We start from the raw sequence: 23,779 nt of genomic DNA, 5'->3' as shown, positions 1-23,779 counted from the left end.
CCAAAAGTGAGAGAAAGTGCAAGATTAAAGATTTCTGATGCCTTTGAATCTACTGAAATCTGAAAGTGTTTGAAGTCAGAATTATGAAGCCAACTGAATCTCCTCCATGCATTGCAGCGATAATGCAGTTAATTAAACAAATCCTGTTTTTTCCCCTCCTCCTTCATAAGATCACGTTTGTGCCAGAGAGATATCACTGGGAAATATATGATAGCTCTGTGAATGTCATTAGGACATTCCTGCCTTGTTTATATAACTGGCTGGTCTATTGAAAGTTTGGGATACTGAGTCGCTGGCACCAAGAGCAATGCTTCCCTTTTCAGGGGCTTGATTTAAATTCCAGTTGTGTCTGAGTATCACGGTCACAGAACAAAAAACAACAACCAAAAAATCTCTAAATATGGATGGGAAAGGCCCCGGGATTGATTTGTACCACGTTGCACAGATATGCAGTGAGTGGGAGTGACCAGTGATTGGCACATCCTTGTTCAGGCTGAGAAATGAGGAGTTTAAAAACGACCGCAGTGTTTTGTTCATGCATGTTAAGCTTTCAATCAACACATTCAGAATCTGAAAATACTGAAACAATTGAGTTACAATCATAAGTGGCTGTGTAACAATTACATACACTGCAACACTGTTTTTAAAGGGGTCATATGATGCTTTTTTAAAGATCATTATTTTGTGTATTTGGTGTAACAGAATATGTTGACATGCTTTAATGTTCAAAAAACACATTATTTTTCAAATACTGTACATTATTGTAGGTCCTCTATGCCCCACCTCTCTCAAACGCTTCGTTTTCTACAAAGTCCCTCCTTCCGACAAGCGCAGTCTGCTCTGATTGGCCAGCTGACCCAGTGCATTGTGATTGGCCGAATACCACAAGCACTCATCGGAAATATAACGCCCCTTACTATAATCGCGAGTTTCATCTTTCAAAATAAATGTAAAGACAGTAAATAATGTCATTAGTTTTACCATCAGTTCAAGCCCGAAAGGGGAACAGAGTCGAAGGCCAAATAAAGTGCTTTTGCACTGAAACACACAGCGTCTCCCTGACATGCTGCTTCAACACTAACTGCGGTTACTGAAACCACGCCTTCTTTCTTTGCGTGCACATTTGGGCACATTATGCAAATATTCCCACATGGTGAGGTAGATATGTGGGGGAGTGTTAGAACGAGCCGTTTTAGGGGGGCGTGGCAGAGTCTTAATCAGCTTGTAACACTCCAAAGAGAAAGGAAAACTTGAAATTGCATCATATGACCCCTTTAAAATGCATATGTGAGTCAAACCAGGCCCTAAAAAATAAATTAAAAATAAATACAAATCAAGATTTTTATTAATAACTTTTGCTAATAATAATTAAAAAAATATATTGTATAATCCTAAGTAAATGTCAAATTATTGTAAATTAGTTAATTCACTAATTTTGCCATATTTTCAATTCTTTGTGCCACAGCCTGAGATTTTCATTTGTTTAATGATGGCTTTCGTGGCAACTGTATCAGTCAAATGATGTCTTAATTTGGCCATTAATAAAATGAACTATAGAATATTTACAAATAAAGAATATTTTATATATTATTCAGTGACTCTTTCTGCATATTACATTGATACGCCAGGAGGTGGCGATGGGAGAATGCATGGAATCATCCACTCAACCGATTCGTTCAAAGAAACAGTATTATGTGGCTTCGCTTGGAACTATGCCTACTTTCGTTGTTCGTTTCGAAGTAAAAAAAACTGGCAATATAGTGTCTAAAAAGCAATACTCTAACTTACTTTAACTTTATTAAACTGTTTTATAAAAAAAACAATATCCCATTCTCTATCCATTTTGTTTCACAATGTTCTGAGAGTTCATGTAGATCAGCTCTTGTACACTTAGTAGCCTATAAGTACATGCCCACCACCAGCACTTCACAGGATGCTGACTAATAAGAGAATCAAACTTAGCTACGCCAAGCTAAATTCAAGTCAGAAATACATAATTGTTCACTTAATAGAGCAAATATTTCTACCGTGAAGCAAAGACAAGGTAATAGTGAAAGTAAATATCATAAACGTTACCTCACCTGGATAGCTGCTCTCTCAGACACCTGTCAGGGCTTGAGAGAGGCAATGAAACGTAGAAGACGACCGAGACCAAGTCACACTCATCTTGAGTCCTGTCAATTAATGTCCCTCACAGGTCCAAAGACATGCAGTCAGGTGTCAATCCATAAGAGCGAGTCTCTCAACATAGAGCAGTGCAGATGGATGAGGAGAGATGGCCACCTCCCTCTTTCAGCTGCATCTTTCATTGGCAATAACTGTTATGAAAGAGGAGGATGATGGTGGGTGGATTTTCATCTTTTCAGCAGTCAGTAACAGCTCCATCTCCCAGCAACGGTGCTGTCATGCCTGAAATGTTGAAAAGCCTGCGATGTGGGGGACGGAGTATGAATAAGCGGACACTGATCAATTTATACAGTACGATTTTAATAATATTCTGGATTAGCAATACTTGATTTTCTTGTAATGGTGATGAGTTAATCGCAATGTCTCAAACTCAAGTTATTGCATATTGCAGAGGGTAATTTTGCTCACTGGCGGCCAAGTTCTTAATTTTCACCACTGCCACGGTGTCGAATGTCTTTCATTGCATTGAAAATAGCCTCTGCTTGGAACTGCTGGTGTGAAGTGGACACATTGTGTTGCCATGAGTTTCCAAGCAACTAAGCTCTCTTCATGAGGCATTTATGTACTGTAATAAGGGCTTCTAGAACTCCCCCTTTAGTATGTTTAGCATTTACAAAACCAGAGCCGGAACTAACATGCAGAAGACCAGAACCTTTTTTTTTTTTTGATTTTGCATTCATAAAACTAAGAGCTGCACACTTACCCTACTACTCCATCCAGCTGCAAAACCTAGTATTTCAAACTCAACATATTGTTTACATGACATTCAAGCAAAATACACAAGCATTTGGCAGATAAGACAAACAGAGAAGTTGATATCAAGGAACTTTTATTGATCTTGCAGTAACAGTGTCCACTAGCATTGGCCAGTAAAAATTAAATTGGACAAGGTCTCAGAGAAGAAAGAAAATACAGTTTCCAATTTCTGCCACATTAGATCAAACATTCATCCTAAATCCCATTGAAGAGCTAAATGCATTTCTGAAAGTTTCTGAGACCTGGGGAAAGTATGAAGAAAAAGTAAGCAGTGATCTTTAAAAAAATAATAAAAAAAAATAACTAAATGTCCATATTTCAGAGCTGAAACAAGCTGGGATTAGACAAATGTATTACAGAAGGACAGTATATCAAGTTCCCTTTACTGTAAATCATTATTACTTTAATATGACTTTTAGAAAAGTCTATGAATCAAACCGGAAATGAAAATGTGCATCTAATTGTCAAGGATATCACCAGTGTTGAATATTTCATAGAAAGTTAACTGCAACCGATCAAAGTCAAACCTAAACCGCGTTTATTTGAACCAATCCATTACCATTACAAATATTACACTGCTGTATTGGCAAAATTTTCTATCTCTGTAAGACAGTAAATAATAACAAACATGTTTCCAAAAATATAATGTTTTCTAGTAAAACATAGCAATATTTGATCTTATCCTCAACTTGAGAGTTGGAAAGAAATCAAACAGAATGAACTGATCCACTATTTAAGGTATGAAAGGGAACAGTATTTGACACAGCTGCTCAGCTTAGTAAAGTAAGGCATGTATACAGAGGCTAAGCACAAGAGATCACTGTGAGAGAGAAAAAACTGTGCTTCAGAGAATGACTGGAGCACAGAAAGAGACTATTAAAGTCATGAGAATAAGTCTTATCCTCTTTAAGTCACTTTGTTTGGATAATCTCTTTGCTTAATTCTCTTTCAATATTAATCAAACCTTCTCATCTTCCACAAGATTTGGCATCCCCCCCCCCCCCCCCCCCAAAAAAAACTCAACATTTAAATGATCTGACGAGTGAACTAAACTAGACTAAGAAGCAGACCAAAAGAACATGCATAGAAGAGCATTGGAAAGATTCAATTCAAGTTTTCAAGATGTTTGATCTGAATGAAAATATGAATGTCTGGTCACTACAAAACTATCCATCTTTAAAAGAATCGTTCACATTGTGTGGCTGTGAGACAGACAATAGTAAAATGACCAAAACAACACTTCAGTGCTTTCCTACCTTTGATTTGATTATCAAGGTTCATAAGGATTGTAGTAATCGGAAAGTGACAGTGGATGTCACAGCTGATATTAATGTTAAATATTCACCGTGCTATTTCTCCCATGAAAGGAGCCGTAAGATGTGTACTTATTAGGTACATAATGCAAGTGCTTCCTGAGACCAGCTCTCTTTTTGTCATTGTTTTAAAAAGTATCTTAAACCCTTGATCAGTTCAACAGTACTTGGTAATGTCTACCTTTAACCAGAGAGTGTGAATTCAGAGCTGATGTTGACGCTTCAAGTGTCTCGCCATGCAAAGGTAGGTACAAATCACACTGTTAACAGGACAAATCTGAACAGAAACATTCTCTCTGACCAAAAGTAAACGTTTTGTCATTCAAAATTGCGATCAGATATCATAACTTAAATTTAACCTGCTAAAAGGGCGAAAGTAAATTAGAAGGCTGTGGACTGAAATGCAAATTTTGGGGTAGTTCTAAATAAAACTAGAAAATTTGTTTGGCATCGTGATCCTATCTAAAGTAGTAATTAAGGTCCGTGGTCTGTTTTTGGCCAATTCTATAAAACAATTGTTCTGAGCTGAACAAACACCTGTTTTACCTAAAACTGTTTTAACTGATATAAAAGACCTGGAATGAATACAGAATCCTTTCATTTTTTTTAATCAAAACTGTGGTGATAATCCTGCTGTCCCTTTAAAATAAAACTAAAATAAAAAATTCTAGTAATTGTTTTGGATGGAAGGGATCCAGCAGCCCCACTGGGCAAACTTTTGTCATTTATCCCCATGATTATGCAGCACCCAGCAGCAAGAGGGAGCTAAAGGAGAGGGCTCACAACATTGGTTTCTACAAGCCAAGCCACTGGCACACAGGTACCAGGTAATTAATCTTCAAGTTGGTTCCTCTTCTTTAGATGTCCATCTCAAACTGAGCATCTTCACCTGCAACACACACACACACACACACACAAAAAAACCATCACGCATGACCACTAAAAGAAAATAATACGTGTGAAGACTAGTCTAACCCTTGTCAACCAGACCCATTACTGTTTGTGTACATAAGATGATCGAGCAGAAAGCAGGGAGGTTCCAGTGGAAACAGTTCCAGTTCAGTCAGTTTTAAAGACCAACCTTGCCCTGGCTTGGCATCATGGTTGTTGATGTTTTTAGCCTCATTCCTCTTGTTTTCATTCAGGACGTTCATGCTTGTCACTCCTGGAATAACCGGCAGGTGTGCTGGTGGAGTCTGGGCGATGGGTGAGTTACGCCGGTCTAACAAAAAAAAAAAATTCTAGTAATTGTTTTGGATGGAAGGGATCCAGCAGCCCCACTGGGCAAACTTTTGTCATTTATCCCCATGATTATGCAGCACCCAGCAGCAAGAGAGAGCTAAAGGAGAGGGCTCACAACATTGGTTTCTACAAGCCAAGCCACTGGCACACAGGTACCAGGTAATTAATCTTCAAGTTGGTTCCTCTTCTTTAGATGTCCATCTCAAACTGAGCATCTTCACCTGCAACACACAAAAAAAATACATAATTTGCATCATGCATGACCACTAAAAGAGAATAGTGTGAGCTAACACTAGTCTAACCCTCCAACCAGACCCATTACTGTTTGTGTACATAAGATGATCGAGCAGAAAGCAGGGAGGTTCCAGTGGAAACAGTTCCAGTTCAGTCAGTTTTAAAGACCAACCTTGCCCTGGCTTGGCATCATGGTTGTTGATGTTTTTAGCCTCATTCCTCTTGTTTTCATTCAGGACGTTCATGCTTGTCACTCCTGGAATAACCGGCAGGTGTGCTGGTGGAGTCTGGGCGATGGGTGAGTTACGCCGGTCTAACAGGAACTTGCGATCATAGATTATTCGAGTTCCTGCATTGTCATTATAAACAAACTGTTATGAGCCAGTTTTATTACATAACTACCAGCCTGCATAAAATGACATAATCCAGAAGGAATCTGATTACAGGTCATATGGGATTGAAAACAACAAGAGGATGAGTAAATTATGACAATTGAGTGAATTTTCCCTTTAATGATGACCATATGCCTCAGAAATGTGAAACAGACATTACTATGACATGTTTAATGCTGTTGAAATCACAAAGATGATTAATGTGACCAATTTAGTATCAGTGGTCACAACAAACAATAATCAAATTCTTTAAACAGTATAATGCCCCAATGAAAACCAAAAGCACAACAATAACAATGACTGACAGCAATCAAGATCACAAATGGTAGGGTGTATACTGCTGCACGTGCCGGTCTCTGTATACGTTTAATGTAATGCATTCTTTTGTTCTGTCTTATTCTGTCCATCAGTCACTGCGGACCAATCATTTTGATCAGAGAGACGCACAGGCGGCGCTGTTTTTGTTTTGAACTACATGGCTGTGTCTCAAAAGCCTAGTAAGCAGCCTTCCTAGTAGGCAACATATTTTGGTCAACGTCGATTTAAACTTCTCCACAGTTTGAGCGCTATTAGACTGTCTACATGCAAACTAACTAAACGTTCCTACGACCCCTAAAATACTGTCTAAGCAGGCTAAACACTAGGTTTTGAGACACAGCCTTTTATGTGGTTACGGCTTCCTGGCCAACACAGGCCACTCTCTAACATTAGACGGTCTCCATGTAAACAACAGGCAAACGGCTGCAGATATAAGCCTGGACGTACAGCACACGTCTCAGGCGGGGTATTACCTCCCGGGGTGGTGGAGAATAAAGTGCCTCCGGGAGTGGTGCAATAGTCGTGAGGTAGCTGCGTTGAGTCGTTGATCAGCACCGTCCTGGTCGGGATGGCCCTGCTCTCACTAAACTGACGACTGGACGACATTGTACTTGCTTGGGGTGCTAATCAGAGTCGAGCAATACGTTTTCCCGATGGAAGGCAAAAACCTCGGGCCCTTTTCCCTCGTTTCTTATCTCTTTGCCAAGGCTTTCTTAACGTTCAGCTCGTCCTCCCAGCCGTCAGCACCGTCCCCTCCCTCCGCCAGGCAGGAAGCGAAGAGCGCTGGAAGGATATGACGTCCAGGGAGTCGCGAAACGTCATTATTTTCATTTTAATATTCGGTACAGAAATACAGAAATCATTCTAATATGATGACTTGGTGCTCAAGAAATATATATATATATATTTGCTGACCAGCTACAGTTGAACTCGTTAGAAAATAAAGGTAAGACTTGACAAGGCTGTAAAACCAGCTTAAACCAGCCAAGAGCAGCAAAACAGCTTAGGGGTTTAGGCTTAGTGTTTTAGATGCAAATATACAAAACTGCCTTTGCACACATAAAAATTAACCGCATTAAAAGTGTGATATTTCAAATGTCTTTTTACAAGACCTAACGCTGTCACTGTCTATCTGCCGATTCACAAATCAGATCCACACACAGTAGGTCTTTTGCGCAGTTCAGTCTCTGCGCATGCGCGATTTCCTCAAGCCAGTCGCTGCTGTCCTTTTTACACACATTCTACCGGAATCAGCTAACCAGCTACAGTTGAACTCGTTAGAAAATAAAGGTAAGACTTGACAAGGCTGTAAAACCAGCTTAAACCAGCCAAGAGCAGCAAAACAGCTTAGGGGTTTAGGCTTAGTGTTTTAGAAGCAAATATACAAAACTGCCTTTGCACACATAAAAATTAACCGCATTAAAAGTGTGATATTTCAAATGTCTTTTTACAAGACCTAACGCTGTCACTGTCTATCTGCCGATTCACAAATCAGATCCACACACAGTAGGTCTTTTGCGCAGTTCAGTCTCTGCGCATGCGCGATTTCCTCAAGCCAGTCGCTGCTGTCCTTTTTACACACATTCTACCGGAATCAATACACAGGGCGCACAATATGAGTTTCTCCATTGAAGAAAGAGGAAACCCTAACACTTTGAGTTATAGGCTTTATTTCAGTAAGTATGAATTCTGTTCTTCAAGGATTGGTGATGAGAAGTTTGTACGGTCAGGCCAGTTCATTGAATTAAGATGAAAGGGGCTGGGCCGCAAGTCCCACGTGTCGCTTTTCCTCGCGTTATTTATGACCTAAAACCTAATCAAATTCATAAATGTAATGATTTTACGAATTAAGTTGATATTCTGTTCATAAAGTTTATTTTATTGTCTGATTCATTGTAGCTTTGTGCAAAGTTATTTTGATATTCGGTTCATAAAGTTTATTTTATTGTCTGATTCATTGTAGCTAAGGGTAATATGTTATCATTAACAAACAGTGCAACATTTGTTTGTATTGTTGGTATAACCTAAGCTCGTTAAAATGTGTAATTGAAGGACGGGTGAATACAAGGTTGCTCATAGCATAGCATAGCATAGCTTTCACAAATTATCATAGAATACCTTTTTTTCTGTTATACTGTCTACATTGTCTAACATGATTTCAGGTGAATAAAATATAAAGTTAGTAAAGCATATATATTGGACAATTTTCCACAAAACTGGGTGTGTTTTGTTTATTGTAGTTGCCACCTGTGCATTAGACATCTCACCCTTAGCAGCAGCATGAAGTTACCTGCTCAAGTAACACGATTGACAAGTTATATGCACACAAGGCATGATCATTATCATTAACCTGTGCAGTTTAAAGCAATAATTCACTGAAACATAAAAATTCTGTCATCACTGATGCAATAAAGCGGCTTCTTCTTTGGAACACCTAGTCAGAAGTTGTGCAGAATATCTCGGTTGCTTTCTTTGAACATGAATAGTGGTGTGATGAATTCTGTTATGTTTTGGTTTATTTGATATTTCTGCTTCCAAAAAGTCAATAAATGCTTCAGAACATACAATTAAATAAAGTTTAAATGCCTGAGCTTGACCAAACCACATTTCTGAAAGTCTGGTATACTCGTTTATAGAAATACTTCATTAAATTATCACACAGGCATGTTCATTTTTCTCACTTTAAAAAAATAATAAAAACTAGAGGAGGGGGGGGGGGGGGTGTATCAATTTCAAGATGATAAACAGAAGACATGGTGGCATTGTTTATTTAGTTATTTTTATTTGTGCCTCAATATGGAAATCAGGTGCTCAGCCAGATAACATCATACTGATCAGATAACATCAGTAATATTTGCCTTTGAAATATTTATTTGTACGGATATATGTTATGCAATTCAAATTATTTTATTTTTTTTAAACAGAGAACTCGGATGGAAAGTACATTTCACCATTCCATGACATACCTATGCATGCAGATGAAGCTCAGGTACATTATGTTCATTTAATATGTTCTAAGTTTTTTTTTTCCCTCCTAGTCTCAGTGTAGATCCCCCTCCCTTATGGGCCCCCTTTGGCAGTGAATGGCCATTTCACAATCCAGCACAGTGTATATCAGCTCTTTATCGGGTGAAGGGACTTGGTCTGTAAGAGGAGCAATCTTTACCCTTTCAATAGTGTCATCTTAAATCGTTCAATACTTTGGACTGCTCTGATATCTTACCTGTGTAAAACTTTGATTAATCATTCTCATCACTTATTCACTTTACATAATTTTTTTTTAGTAATATGAAGGTTAAATAATTATGGGAATGTCACATTTAGGCTTACTTAAAATGTTCCTTTTTTTATAAAAATAAAGAATTTTTATTTTCTCTGTAGAACATTTTCCACATGGTTGTTGAAGTACCACGATGGACAAATGCAAAAATGGAGGTACAGTATGACCGACGACAGTGCAAAACTACACCACTTGCAGTATTACAGAATAAAACGATAGTAACAGGCTGTTTATTTGCAAGATTATATATTTACATACCTAAAACATGAATGGTTACAGTAGTTACAGAGACCAAGTGATGTTGAAAGTAGAAGACTTGTAGCCTACATTTTGTGGTTGGTTGTGTATTGACATTCAAACAAAATAATGACTTGTCAACCAATTGGTGTCTGCATGAATATTCTGTCATTCTATAAATCAACATTATGGTTTATTTTTCAGATTGCTACAAAAGACCCACTGAACCCCATTAAGCAAGACGTGAAGAAGGGCAATTTGCGCTATGTGGCCAATGTTTTCCCCCACAAAGGATATATTTGGAATTATGGAGCAATCCCTCAAGTAAGCCTTCACAATCAACACTGATCACACATTAAACATAGAATAAACTGACTGAAGGTAGAACCGGCTTCAGTTTCTGCAGTCATAGTTAAATGTTTAAATATTTGTTTGTTACAACATTAATAATGCACTACTGTTCAAAGGTTTTGTCAGGGTTTTTTTTCTCCTTTGTTCACCAAGGTTGCGTTTATTTGATCAAACATACAGTAGAATACTGTGAAATATTCCAATTAAAATGTTCTTCTATTTTAATATATTAAAAAAATAACTTATTCCTGTGATGGCAAATCAGAATTTTTCAGCAGCCATTACTCCAGTTTTCAGAGTCACATGATCCTTCAGAAATCATTCTAATATGCTGATTTGCTGCTCAAGAATCATTTCTTATTATTATCAATGTTGAAAACCGTTGTGCTGCTTAATATTTTTGTGAAAACCGTGAAACATTGTTTCTGCAGCATTCTTTGATGAATAGAAAGTTCATAAGAACGGTTTTATGTTCTGTAACATTAATAATGTCTTTATGGTTACTTTTGATCAATTTCATGTATACATGCTGAATAAAAGTGTTAATTTCTTAAAAAAAAAAAAAAAATCTTATTAACCCCAAACCTTGCTCAAGAATCATTTCTTATTATTATCAATGTTGAAAACCGTTGTGCTGCTTAATATTTTTGTGAAAACCGTGAAACATTGTTTCTGCAGCATTCTTTGATGAATAGAAAGTTCATAAGAACGGTTTTATGTTCTGTAACATTAATAATGTCTTTATGGTTACTTTTGATCAATTTCATGTATACATGCTGAATAAAAGTGTTAATTTCTTAAAAAAAAAAAAAAAATCTTATTGACCCCAAACCTTTTAAACGGTAGTTTATATGCATTCCATCTTCATGAACACAACTTTAAATTGATTCTTTTAGTAATTGTGTGAGTATGATTTATTATGACTTGTCAATATGATTGTACAGATTTTCCTTCATTTCAGGAGAAATGCATTTAATCGAATTGCTTTCCAGTGATCTTAGTGGAGACGGTTTAGCATTATTCAAACTGAAATCAAAAACCTTTCTTGTAGATGTGAATTACAAGTTCCATTGTGTCTTTTACCCCCTAGATTTTACAACGATTTTGTTTAAATCTTTTCTGACAGACTTGGGAAGACCCCGGGCACAAAGACAATGACACAGGGTGTTGTGGTGACAATGACCCGATTGATGTCTGTGAAATTGGAAACAAGGTATAGATATCAGTGTTTGTCTTTTGAAATATTCTATGAAATTTGTAAAGCAATCTGTCATATGTGCAATTCTATTTGGTTTAGATAAACAAACCCCACAATGCTTGATCGTTGCAGGTTTGCTGTCATGGAGATATTATCAGAGTGAAAGTTCTGGGTGTTTTAGCAATGATTGATGAAGGTGAAACTGACTGGAAAGTCATTGCAATCAATGTTGATGACCCTGAAGCAAAGGACTTGAACAGTAAGTAACATTCGTTGCTTTTCACTTGACTTCGAATAGAGATGCGTATATGTGGTTGTAGCAATTTTTCTGATGTGAAATATAGACATTAGTGACGTGAGGCGACTGAAGCCTGGCTACCTTGAGGCCACAGTTGACTGGTTCAGGAGGTACAAGGTACCTGATGGGAAACCGGAAAACCAGTTTGCATTCAACGGAGAGTTCAAAAACAAGGCATGTTGTTCAGAAAATTGTTGTAAACGAGCTTTAATTTGTGATTGGTCATATTCGTCATATAATTATTCTACATTTATTCCAGGACTTTGCCATTGAGACAATCAAAGCCACCCATGGCTTCTGGAAGGCACTGATCTCACAACAAACCAATGCTGGAGAACTAAACTGGTAAGGGAGTGTTTCTTCAGCGGCCTGCATTTGTTTGCTCATTTTGCATAGTATTTTATTTCAGCTCTTACTGTTTGCATTTTCATTTACAGCCACTAGACAACATGTAGAGTTGTAGACATGGTTTACTGCTGAAACACATCAACATAATATAAAATAAAGAGAATTTTCTTTGCTCCCCCCCCCCCCTTAACATAAGTCATGTTGCTTTTTTCTCTTTTACGGTGCAGCAAGAACACGTGTGTCTCAGAGGGAGACAGTCCATTCTGCTGTTCGGAGGATGAAGCCAAAGCAGTTGTTGATGAAGTAAGAACTTTGTTTTTGCTTTCGATTAATAGGAGTTTATTCACTGCTTTATCAATTGTATATACAGTTGTCTAGCATTAATAGTGTTGTCTTATGTCAAGTAAGACTTAACTAGTGTGGTACCTCAAACTAATTTTTTTCATTTTCAGTCATGTCCATGTGGAGAGGCTAGTCCGGTTCCAAGCTCAGGTTTGATTTTGTTTTTGTCTTTTTTTTTTCCCCCACAGTGAAACATCAGATCTCTTTTTATGTTCTGTAACATTAATAATGTCTTTATGGTTACTTTTGATCAATTTCATGTATACATGCTGAATAAAAGTGTTAATTTCTTTAAAAAAAAAAAAAATCTTATTGACCCCAAAACTTTTAAACGGTAGTTTATATGCATTCCATCTTCATGAACACAACTTTAAATTGATTCTTTTAGTAATTGTGTGAGTATGATTTATTATGACTTGTCAATATGATTGTACAGATTTTCCTTCATTTCAGGAGAAATGCATTTAATCGAATTGCTTTCCAGTGATCTTAGTGGAGACGGTTTAGCATTATTCAAACTGAAATCAAAAACCTTTCTTGTAGATGTGAATTACAAGTTCCATTGTGTCTTTTACCCCCTAGATTTTACAACGATTTTGTTTAAATCTTTTCTGACAGACTTGGGAAAACCCCGGGCACAAAGACAATGACACAGGGTGTTGTGGTGACAATGACCCGATCGATGTCTGTGAAATTGGAAACAAGGTATAGATATCAGTGTTTGTCTTTTGAAATATTCTATGAAATTTGTAAAGCAATCTGTCATATGTGCAATTCTATTTGGTTTAGATAAACAAACCCCACAATGCTTGATCTTTGCAGGTTTGCTGTCATGGAGATATTATCAGAGTGAAAGTTCTGGGTGTTTTAGCAATGATTGATGAAGGTGAAACTGACTGGAAAGTCATTGCAATCAATGTTGATGACCCTGAAGCAAAGGACTTGAACAGTAAGTAACATTCGTTGCTTTTCACTTGACTTCGAATAGAGATGCATATATGTGGTTGTTGCAATTTTTCTGATGTGAAATATAGACATTAGTGACGTGAGGCGAATGAAGCCTGGCTACCTTGAGGCCACAGTTGACTGGTTCAGGAGGTACAAGGTACCTGATGGGAAACCAGAAAACCAGTTTGCATTCAACGGAGAGTTCAAAAACAAGGCATGTTGTTCAGAAAATTGTTGTAAACAAGCTTTAATTTGTGATTGGTCATATTCGTCATATAAATATTCTACATTTATTCCAGGACTTTGCCATTGAGACAATCAAAGCCACCCATGGCTTCTGGAAGGCACTGATCTCACAACAAACCAATGCTGGAGAACTAAACTGGTAAGGGAGTGTTTCTTCAGCGGTCTGCATTTGTTTGCTCATTTTGCATAGTATTTTATTTCAGCTCTTACTGTTTGCATTTTCATTTACAGCCACTAGACAACATGTAGAGTTGTAGACATGGTTTACTGCTGAAACACATCAACATAATATAAAATAAAGAATATATATATATAATATAAATGTATTTATTTATTTTTACTGCTGCGTATCCATGATGTGACATGACTTTTATTTTGTTGTGCTGTCTTTTTCAGTTGAAAAATGGTGCTACTATGCAAAGAACTGAAGAACGTAACACTGTGAATGGACCGGTCTGATCATGTTTCTGAATATGTATGTCATTATCTGTCTAGTATAATGGTATTTTATGAAAACGTGGGCACTTAACACCTTATCTGGGGACTGAATCTCACATTAACATTTAGGGGAGCTAACCTATGTCTTGCTAAGTTAAGTTGTATTTGATAATGGTTAAATATTCTGTGTAACAGATACTAAAGTTAGCTAATAGTCTGGACAAACTCAGGTACTGTAATATTCTGAACAAATGCTTTAATAAAGCTTTTCTTATATGACACTGCTATCAGATACTTGTTTGTTAATACCTTTTGTTCTGTATTAGATTGCCTTTACATATATGAAATATTCTGTCTATTACTCCAACTCATGTTGTTTCAAACCCACATGACTTTCTTTATTCTGTGCAACAACAGATTATGCTAGCAGCCTCATTTACTTTCATGAGTGAAAAATTTAAGGGGGTCTGAATAATTTCCGTACCCACTGTATATGTATGTATGTATATATATATATATATATATCAATTTATTTATTTATTTTTACTGCTGCGTATCCATGATGTGACATGACTTTTATTTTGTTGTGCTGTCTTTTTCAGTTGACAAATGGTGCTACTATGCAAAGAACTGAAGAATGTAACACTGTGAATGGACCGGTCTGATCATGTTTCTGAATATGTATGTCATTATCTGTCTAGTATAATAGTATTTTATGAAAACGTGGGCACTTAACACCTTATCTGGGGACTGAATCTCACATTAACATTTAGGGGAGCTAACCTATGTCTTGCTAAGTTAAGTTGTATTTGATAATGGTTAAATATTCTGTGTAACAGATACTAAAGTTAGCTAATAGTCTGGACAAACTCAGGTACTGTAATATTCTGAACAAATGCTTTAATAAAGCTTTTCTTATATGACACTGCTATCAGATACTTGTTTGTTAATACCTTTTGTTCTGTATTAGATTGCCTTTACATATATGAAATATTCTGTCTATTACTCCAACTCATGTTGTTTCAAACCCACATGACTTTCTTTATTCTGTGCAACAACAGATTATGCTAGCAGCCTCATTTACTTTCATTGCATGTTTTTTTTCCCCATACAGTGAAAGTGAATGGTGATTGGAAATGCCTTTCTTCTTAACATCTGTTTCATGAAACAATGTCCTACAAGTGTGGAAGAAATAATGCTGGCAAATTTTTGTTTAACATGTTTTCCTACACTACCAATCAAAAATTTGGGGTCAGTAAGATTTTTTTTTTTCTTTTTTAAATTAATACTTGTTATATTATTGTGAGTATATTATTATGATTTCTAAAGGATCATGTGACACTGAAGACTGGAGTAATGGCTGCTGAAAATTACGCTTTTTATTTGAATAAATTACATTGTGAAATATATTAAAATAGAAGCTTTAATCACTCCAACTCATGTTGTTTCAAACCCACATGACTTTCTTTATTCTGTGCAACAACAGATTATGCTAGCAGCCTCATTTACTTTCATTGCATGTTTTTTTCCCCATACAGTGAAAGTGAATGGTGATTGGAAATGCCTTTCTTCTTAACATCTATGTTTCATGAAACAATGTCCTACACGTGTGGAACAAATAATGCTGACAAATTTTTGTTTAACATGTTTTCCTACACTACCAATCAAAAATTTGGGGTCAGTAAGATTTTTTTTTGCTTTTTTAAATTAATACGTGTTATATTATTGTGAGTATATTATTATGATTTCTAAAGGATCATGTGACACTGAAGACTGGAGTAATGGCTGCTGAAAATTACGCTTTTTATTTGAATAAATTACATTGTGAAATATATTAAAATAGAAGCTTTTTTTCACAATATTATTGTTTTACTGTGTTTTTGATTAATGCAGCCTTGGTGAGAATATAAGACATGTTTCAAAAACATTAAAACATCTTACCGATCCCAAACGTAAGAATGTAAGCGCTGTCAGACCCCACAACTATCAATTCTACCATCCTATGCAGCTACGCAGTTCCGGTTAAACGTCAAACTCGGGCTGTTTTTTTTAGCAGCAGGACACAGACCGCACTGACTGGTCTCCAACAGAAGCGGACCCTTCCAGGTATCGACAGGAATATGTCCCTATTACAACGCATTGTTTTCTGTGTTATTTATGAATGATGCAACATTACAAATGACGCGACTGAAACACATTCTGTAACTAACTAATGTTTAATAGAAACCGTTTTTAACACCAAAAGCTTGGTTTTAGGGTTTATATATAACGTCATACTGAGCCTTTTTACCTTTACAATACTCTACTTTGCTCATTCAGCTTCAGCATATCTGGCTGTTGTTTTCAGTGCGTTTTAAAGCGCCTCCTGTATTGAAGCGTTTCTGGAAAACGCGCGCTAAATATTTGGGCTGTGTATACAGCTATGCTTACATTTAAGGGTACAGTTAGGGAACAATAATATTTGGTTGCACACGTATTCATTTTAATTTACAATACTAAAACATAACAGCGTTATTAATGTATAAAAATGCACTTGAAGTTGAACGCGAGTTGCCGTCATTTGAGTGACAGCTATGTCTGTGTGCTAGATCCATGGCGTCAAGTGACAAGGTCTCGCAACTAGAAATAGTTTCTTGCTCGTGTTGTGTGCGGGATCTTGGTTTATAGCTACGAGGGGGGTTGTGTTTCTTTTAAGCGCACTCTTGGACACAAAACGTTAAAACTTGGGTCATTTAGTAACGTAGTACCAGCTGTTTTTCACCTGCTTACAGTAGATTTAGGTAAAGAGCTTATTCTGGAGTTAGCAGAGCCCATTGAAAAGTCTTGGATCTTGTACTGCATTGGAACAATTCTCTCATTCTGCTGCTATTTTATTTCAGGGAACAGGCTACAAAAATGTCTTTCATATTTGATTGGCTGTACAGAGGATTCAGCAGTGTGTTACAATTATTAGGTAAAGTATCAGCCAGATACTGAAATACTGATGAACGCAAATCATAATGTAACTGATTTTTGTGCTCTCACAATCTTATTTCATTTTAGGACTCTATAAAAAGTCTGGGAAATTAGTTTTTCTCGGATTAGACAATGCCGGAAAAACAACATTATTGCACATGCTTAAAGATGATCGACTTGGGCAACATGTTCCAACACTTCACCCTAGTAAGTAAAGTGAAACATATTTTACTGTTTTAATATGAGGTGAAAAGAACATAATGGCTTATTCTTACTAATTGCATTCTATGTATGTTGGAGCAACCATTGTACACAATGTACCGTATCTTATCCTATCTACTAGCATCTGAAGAACTGACTATTGCCGGGATGACTTTCACAACATTTGACTTGGGTGGTCATGCTCAAGGTAAATATAGCATTTATTAATAAATAGATCATAAATTTGGAATTAAAATTAAAAAAAAAAATTTTTTAATTACAAACTAAGTTTAGAAACAAATTGTATAACAACCTTGTACACAATGCAAATGTATGTATCAATCAATTTTCTATTCTCAATTCTCAGCAAGAAGGGTTTGGAGGAATTATCTTCCGGCAATAAATGGGATAGTGTATCTTGTTGACTGTGCTGATCATGAACGTCTACTAGAAGCCAAAATTGAGTTGGATGTAAGTCTACTTTTTTTAATACAATCAAGGGTTTTGTTTATGACAAGATATATATCAATGAATGTTTAACTATGAACACATCCAAACTCTCAGAAAAAAATGATACAAAGTCGTCAGTTGGGCAGTACCCTAAGGTACAAAAGCTAAAAAGTACATCTTTGAATCTTATTTACCCCTAAATATTAGTACATATTAGTACTTTCAAAAGTACATCGTGAATGTTTTGTACATTTGTTTGAGAGAGCAGAGGAATATCACCTGCACTGACTTCAGTGCACTAATTTAAATGTCTTCCCAGTTCCACCAATCAAAACACAACCATGCATTTGAGTAATAATGAGGGCACATTGCTCTTTAATCATAGGCCCTCTTAACTGATGAAACCATCTCCAATGTGCCAATCCTTATTTTGGGGAATAAAATCGACCGTCCAGAAGCAATTAGTGAAGACGTGCTGAGAGGAATGTTTGGTCTTTATGGACACACCACAGGAAAGGTAGATCACTGAGGGAATATATTTAAGACATTTTGTGTTGTGCAGTATATGTACTATGTAATACAATGAATAATATTTGGAGCATTACATGTCCTTTTATCTCTCACAGGGGAATGTATCACTGAAAGAACTCAACCTGAGGCCAATGGAAGTCTTTATGTGCAGTGTGTTGAAGAGACAAGGATATGGAGAAGGTTTTCGATGGCTTTCAGAGTATATTGATTAACTTATTCTATGTTTATTCATTCAAAACCCATGTATCTTTATTTATTAATTGATTATTAATGTAATTCTTATTAATTATAAATTATTAATTGATATATGCGTGTTATTTGAGCCTATAAAATCCAGCGTGGTGATAGAGAAGTATCTGAGATATGCATTAATTCAAGCTACAGTAGCAATTACCTATGTAAGCCATGTTTACCTTAGCAGTAGTTTATGCTGTATGCCTTTTCTAAAAGCAGGGATAGAAATACAGTTTGCTTTAACAGTTGACTGAGTTGGGTTATTTTAAGAGATGGCATTCAGTTACAAAACACTTTTTTTCAATCCAGTGTCAATTTTATACCATGAGAAAGGTAAACATACCATTGAACATTTGAATCAAGGACTTTTAATCAGGGGAATATCACTTGCGCTGTGAAAATTCTGATGTGAAATCATCAGATGATACAGAATCAGTGTTTTTGTTTTCATGTTACATTACCTCAGTGCCTTAATGTTGGTGCTTTTTTCTAGTTCTGTAGCCCATTTCCCAATTCAAAAGAAAAACTTCTGAAGTGATTTGGTGTGGATTGCCAGTGTATACATGCTTGCTTATCAAAAGTACCTGAGATTTAAAATGAAATGTATATCTAATATTTAAAAGTACAGGTGTTTGAGTTGTATGCTGTATTTTGATACTTTTAAGACTGTGCTTATGTAGCACTCAGTGCCAGTGATGTGTCTACATTAGCCTGTTCCAACACCTAAACTACCTGTGCAATGACTACTTTTTGACTGTCATCTGTGACTTATTTGCAGTTATGGCATGAGAGTACATAGGCTTTTTAAATTCATAGAATATGCCTGTGCAATAGAAAAATGTGTCATATTACTAGGTCACTTTTACCCTTGTAAATAGGCTTATGTGAAAGGATTGGGATTTTCAATGCTGCTTATCTTTTGAAATGGCTAATTATGTACATACCACTTGTAGCATTTATACACTGAAGTAAGCAACAAAAATAAAAGATATTTTGAATTTTCCGTTTATACTTTGATCTCAAAGAAATCATAGAGACATTTGAATATTTGAATAAACATTTTAAACAAGAAAACAATTGTGACATCCTGTGAAGTGAAAAAAAGGTTATTTGGCAATACTAAATGAACCTCACCTTTGTGACGTGACCATTAGAATGAACAAGTATGTTGCACAAGAACACAGTCCAACGTATAAACGGCGTCCGATTTGGGAACGAAACTTTCTTTGGAGTTGGATCTTTTCAATGAATCCGTTGAACCGGTTGATGTATATAATTCGTGAACTGAACGACTCGTTCACGAATGATTTGACGCGAGAAACGTCTCTTTCGGACATAACGATCATATTTTTATGTCTGTGGTAACGGCGACGTAAAAGAACCACTGAACCGGTTCTATGAAACGAATTGTTCGAAAGAGTCGGACTTCCAATTATAACGTGGATAAACGCTTCATCGACCACCAACTCAATAAATACACAGTTTACCACATACTTTCACCCAGGTAATGTGCTGCAAACCTGTTGTATTAAAACTCATATTTAGCCATGTTTGTTCTGAGATTTTGATGTGATTTAAATTTTTTTTGTGGATGTCTAAAGCCACCAACATAAGACAAATATTTGTTCCTTCCCGTGTGTGTTGGTTTATATGTGCGATAACTTCATATCCAAATAGCAGGTGGTTTTGTATCCATGATGTATTTGGTTGTTGCATACACAACAATCAACATGATTTTTGACACTATAAAGAAGATAGAGCTGCCTCTGTAGAAATGGGCCACAGAAAGCTACGTCGGGCAAGGCGAGAATCGTGTTTCGTTCTACCAAATGTATCCGCCGTCATCTACCTCCCCCACCTCCCCTTCCTCCTCCTCAGCCTCCTCGCCATTCTCCTCCGCCTCCTTTTCCTCCTCATCTTCCCATCCGAGCCCGCTGCCAAAATCGCCCGAGTACGTGACCACCTCGTCTGGAAAAGGGAAATTTGTTTATGGTTTAAAAATCACAAGCGATTTATGTGTGACAAAGGCTAAATAATACGCGCTCGGCACGGGGACAATAAACAAACAGCAGGTGTGACTTTGACGTTGGGCTTTTTAATTGCTATTTCATGTCCAGTCAGTGGATTTGTTCTTATCACCTGCAGGTCCGTCGCAGCCAGTAGTAATTAATCTTATGGACCTTTATTTCAGCAAGACAACTGCTCTTTTGGAATGGAAATGAACCTGGCCTAATGAATGTAGCACTTGGTCTTCTGTCAGATGGGTGACTGATGATTTTGTGGATCGAAGCCCTAAACCCTGTAGCTACAGAAGGAGCATTGTCCTCTGTGTGTGTGTGTGTGTGCGTGTTGAGCTCATGCTCACCACAGTCGGGGTTGCCATGGATTCTGGAGCCCATTAACTCTCCTCCATGCTGGTCCACACACCAGCACTCCCCTCTGCTCTTGTCACACTGCAGTCTCCTGTAAAAGCCGTCCTCATCACAGCTGGGAATGTATGTATCTGAAATGACAAGTAGAGAGAGAAACACACAGACACACACATTTTAAGAAACACAATGCATGTTTTACATTCATTTTCATGTCCTATATAAAATGAGTGTTGCATCACGGGTGACATTGAAAACTAGTTTGCATATTGCTGTAAATCATGTGACAGACTCAAGTGACACTGCTCATTGTAATGCATAAAATGTAACCTTGGCGAGGGTTGAGGGCTGGGTTTCTGTCTGCAGTGTCTTGAATTATGATGTGTGATAAAAACCAGCTGCATGGAGTAATAAACACCTATATGTCCACATAATCATCATGATCTATTTAGCAATGAAATGCAGGATTTAACTCTCTGATGCACTGAGTGTACTAAGGGACAAATCTTTAAAAGCCAGTTTTAACCATTCAGAATGTGATGTTATATCCTAACCACCACCACGGGTGATTCCATTGACCCTTACCCATAATTCAACCTGACTGTCCTATTTATGTCTTTGCGTGTTTTTTATTTATGAGAACATAAATTAAACATAGCTGGCAAAAGTGATGACCATGTAATTCGGAATGCAACTCTCAAAAAATAGCACTTAAAATAACTATATATACAGTATATACTGTATATATATATCAATATATATGGACAGATGCAATGGACAGATGTACAGTTCTCCCAAAATATGCAATTAATAAAAGACAGAAAATTATTATATTTCTGTTTAAAAAAAATAAAAATAATTCATTGATTTAACTATTTATGCACTCTATGGTTAAACACAGGTGTCACTTTCTAGGGTAGGTTTTTCCATTACACATTTTTATGACTGTCATCTTTTCTATTTATGAAAACTCACATTCATCATGACTGAGAAAGGTGGAAATTATGCTCCTCTGGAATATCATGTTAATTTGGAATGCACAAATGTGTAACTCTCTTAATATGTAATGTATCATATAACGAAAAGGGATTTGTATTATAGGTTTATATATTATATCCCTGTTTTGACAAAAAAAACAAAACATTAAGAGATTTTTCCCTTTGCAATTTTATAACAAATGTATCTAAGAGTAAACATGGGTTAATCTTTCAGATTAACAATGAAACTCTTTATTTGTATTATATACATTGCTATTTGTTCTCCAGCTTTGGGAGCCGCTTGCATTTTGGCTGCCTCTGATAGGCTGAAGCATCTGCAGCGTGTCCTTGGAGAGTCCTGAGAGCGCTGCAGCCAAACATGCAGCACTGTCCGCAGTCATGAGCGCCGTTCTAAACCGCACACCTGATTAGGGGCTAATCCCAGCCTTGTGCTTGTCATCTGTTAAATAAAACTCCTCTAGAGTCACTTCTGCTAGAGCCGCCCTCTTTGTCTTTCAGAGTTTACACCTTACCTCCCTTCTGCCTCACTTTTTCTTTTTACTGACCTCCGCTTGATTTCCGTCATCATTTACTCACCCTCGAGCTATACAAAACCAAAATGACTTTCTTCTGAGGAACACAAAAACAGTTGGCATAATGTCAAAGCTGCTCTTAATTTAATGAAAGCAAATGGTGACCACAGCTATCAAGTAGGAACCAATATGTCCAATAATTCAGAATAATATTTCTTTTTTAGGTATCCTCTTTAGACAGAGATTCTTTCAGAGCAGATTGCTCTACAGAACTACTGATTTTTCTTTATTCACCATGCATGAAAATATTGTTAATGCAATGTTTAATATTCATCAGTCTAGATTATTGTGCTGTTAATATCTACTCTGTTTCTCTGATATTCTGTGCGGTAGTTCACAACAGTGACAGAAATTTCTCAATTAAGTGGCACTATTTGCCTAAATTGATTTCCTGGGGCCTTTTTACCTTTATAAGGGTGTTTTTTTGGTAATCTTATTAAAACGTTTTAACCAATATTTTCTAACCTTATTACACTATAGTCTTTTTGTTTCAAGATGGTGCCGCGCATGGCTGCCACGGTGTGGAGCTCTCCCATTCTTTTGCTGTTTTTGTTCGTTTGTTCTGTGTTTAGTCATTCCTTTACTGTCAGTTTTACTAGAGACGAACTACTGGACTTAAGGTAACACACACCAGACAAAATTTTTCCATTTTTTTCCAGCTTTGTTGGATGTTCTAGTCGGAGGGGCAGCAGTCCTGTTCAAACACGCGCTTAGGCTGAAACGAGGGAAGCTAGCCGGCGCATTGGTTAAGCTCCGCGAGCGCAGCTTCCGAACAGCGCTTCCTAGTATCCATCTAGCGAATCTCCGATCCCTTCCTAACAAAACATATGAACTACTTCTCCTCACCCGCACAAACAAGGACTTTCACATTCTACTGCATTGTGCTTCACTGAAACCCGGCTGAGTGAAGCCATTCCGGATAACGCACTTCATCTGCAGGGCTTCCAGCTGTTCAGAGTGGATCGCATCACGGAGTTAACAGGGAAAACAAAAGGCGGTGGACTATGCTTCTACATAAATTAAGGTTGGTGTTCAGACATAACAACAATGAAGAAGATGTGCTCTCCTAACTTAGAGGCACTCTTCATAAACTGTAAACCTTTCTACTCGCCACAAGAGTTTTCCTCATTCATTATCGTGAATGTGTACGTTCCTCCGGACACGTGTGTGAGCGCAGCGCTGCAACAGCTGGCTGAACAAATAACTGAAATGGAGCAACAGTACCCGGACTCTCTTTTAATAATTCTTGGGGATTTTAGACCAGTGAACTGCCAAAATACAGACAGCATGTTACATGTCCTACCAGAGACAGTAATATACTGGATTACTGTTACACCACAA

General features: G+C 37.0%; 3 protein-coding genes across 7 annotated transcripts; 2 read left to right on the top strand and 1 right to left on the bottom strand.

Moving 5' to 3' along the window:
• Positions 1-2,999: 2,999 nt before the first annotated feature.
• LOC107564345 (eukaryotic translation initiation factor 4E-binding protein 2-like) lies at positions 3,000-7,236 on the bottom strand. Its single transcript, XM_016249401.1, has 4 exons — positions 6,916-7,236; positions 5,905-6,081; positions 5,484-5,719; positions 3,000-4,908 (listed from the first exon to the last, which is right to left on the bottom strand). Exons 1-3 carry the CDS (start codon positions 7,046-7,048, stop codon positions 5,688-5,690), a joined length of 342 nt encoding a protein of 113 aa, XP_016104887.1. The 5' UTR covers positions 7,049-7,236; the 3' UTR covers positions 3,000-4,908; positions 5,484-5,687.
• Positions 7,237-7,664: 428 nt separating this feature from the next.
• On the top strand, positions 7,665-15,051 carry LOC107564343 (inorganic pyrophosphatase-like). 4 transcript variants are annotated; one of them, XM_016249396.1, is made up of 12 exons: positions 7,665-7,680; positions 8,025-8,118; positions 9,367-9,431; positions 9,824-9,877; positions 10,164-10,283; positions 11,437-11,523; positions 11,641-11,767; positions 11,853-11,980; positions 12,066-12,151; positions 12,382-12,457; positions 12,607-12,646; positions 14,087-14,407. In XM_016249396.1, exons 2-12 carry the CDS (start codon positions 8,058-8,060, stop codon positions 14,116-14,118), a joined length of 876 nt encoding a protein of 291 aa, XP_016104882.1. In that variant the 5' UTR covers positions 7,665-7,680; positions 8,025-8,057; the 3' UTR covers positions 14,119-14,407. The 4 variants fall into 4 exon arrangements, with proteins under 4 accessions (XP_016104882.1, XP_016104884.1, XP_016104883.1 ...); XM_016249397.1 differs by lacking the exons at positions 7,665-7,680; positions 14,087-14,407 and adding an exon at positions 14,731-15,051 and having other exon boundaries at positions 7,962-8,118; XM_016249395.1 differs by lacking the exon at positions 7,665-7,680 and having other exon boundaries at positions 7,962-8,118.
• Positions 15,052-15,574: 523 nt separating this feature from the next.
• Positions 15,575-19,235, top strand: LOC107564344 (GTP-binding protein SAR1b-like). Of its 2 annotated transcripts, XM_016249399.1 has the most exons (8): positions 15,575-15,805; positions 16,103-16,234; positions 17,008-17,081; positions 17,171-17,290; positions 17,427-17,492; positions 17,652-17,755; positions 18,120-18,251; positions 18,361-19,235. In XM_016249399.1, exons 3-8 carry the CDS (start codon positions 17,024-17,026, stop codon positions 18,475-18,477), a joined length of 597 nt encoding a protein of 198 aa, XP_016104885.1. In that variant the 5' UTR covers positions 15,575-15,805; positions 16,103-16,234; positions 17,008-17,023; the 3' UTR covers positions 18,478-19,235. The 2 variants fall into 2 exon arrangements, with proteins under 2 accessions (XP_016104885.1, XP_016104886.1); XM_016249400.1 differs by lacking the exon at positions 15,575-15,805 and having other exon boundaries at positions 16,046-16,234.
• The last annotated feature ends 4,544 nt before the right edge of the window (positions 19,236-23,779 follow it).

This window comes from Sinocyclocheilus grahami, unplaced genomic scaffold, assembly GCF_001515645.1.
Source record: "Sinocyclocheilus grahami isolate Dianchi unplaced genomic scaffold, SAMN03320097.WGS_v1.1 scaffold925.1, whole genome shotgun sequence".
NCBI lineage: Eukaryota > Metazoa > Chordata > Actinopteri > Cypriniformes > Cyprinidae > Sinocyclocheilus > Sinocyclocheilus grahami.
The sequence above is the reverse complement of the archived record's forward strand: the minus strand, read 5'-3'. Positions and strand labels throughout refer to the sequence as shown.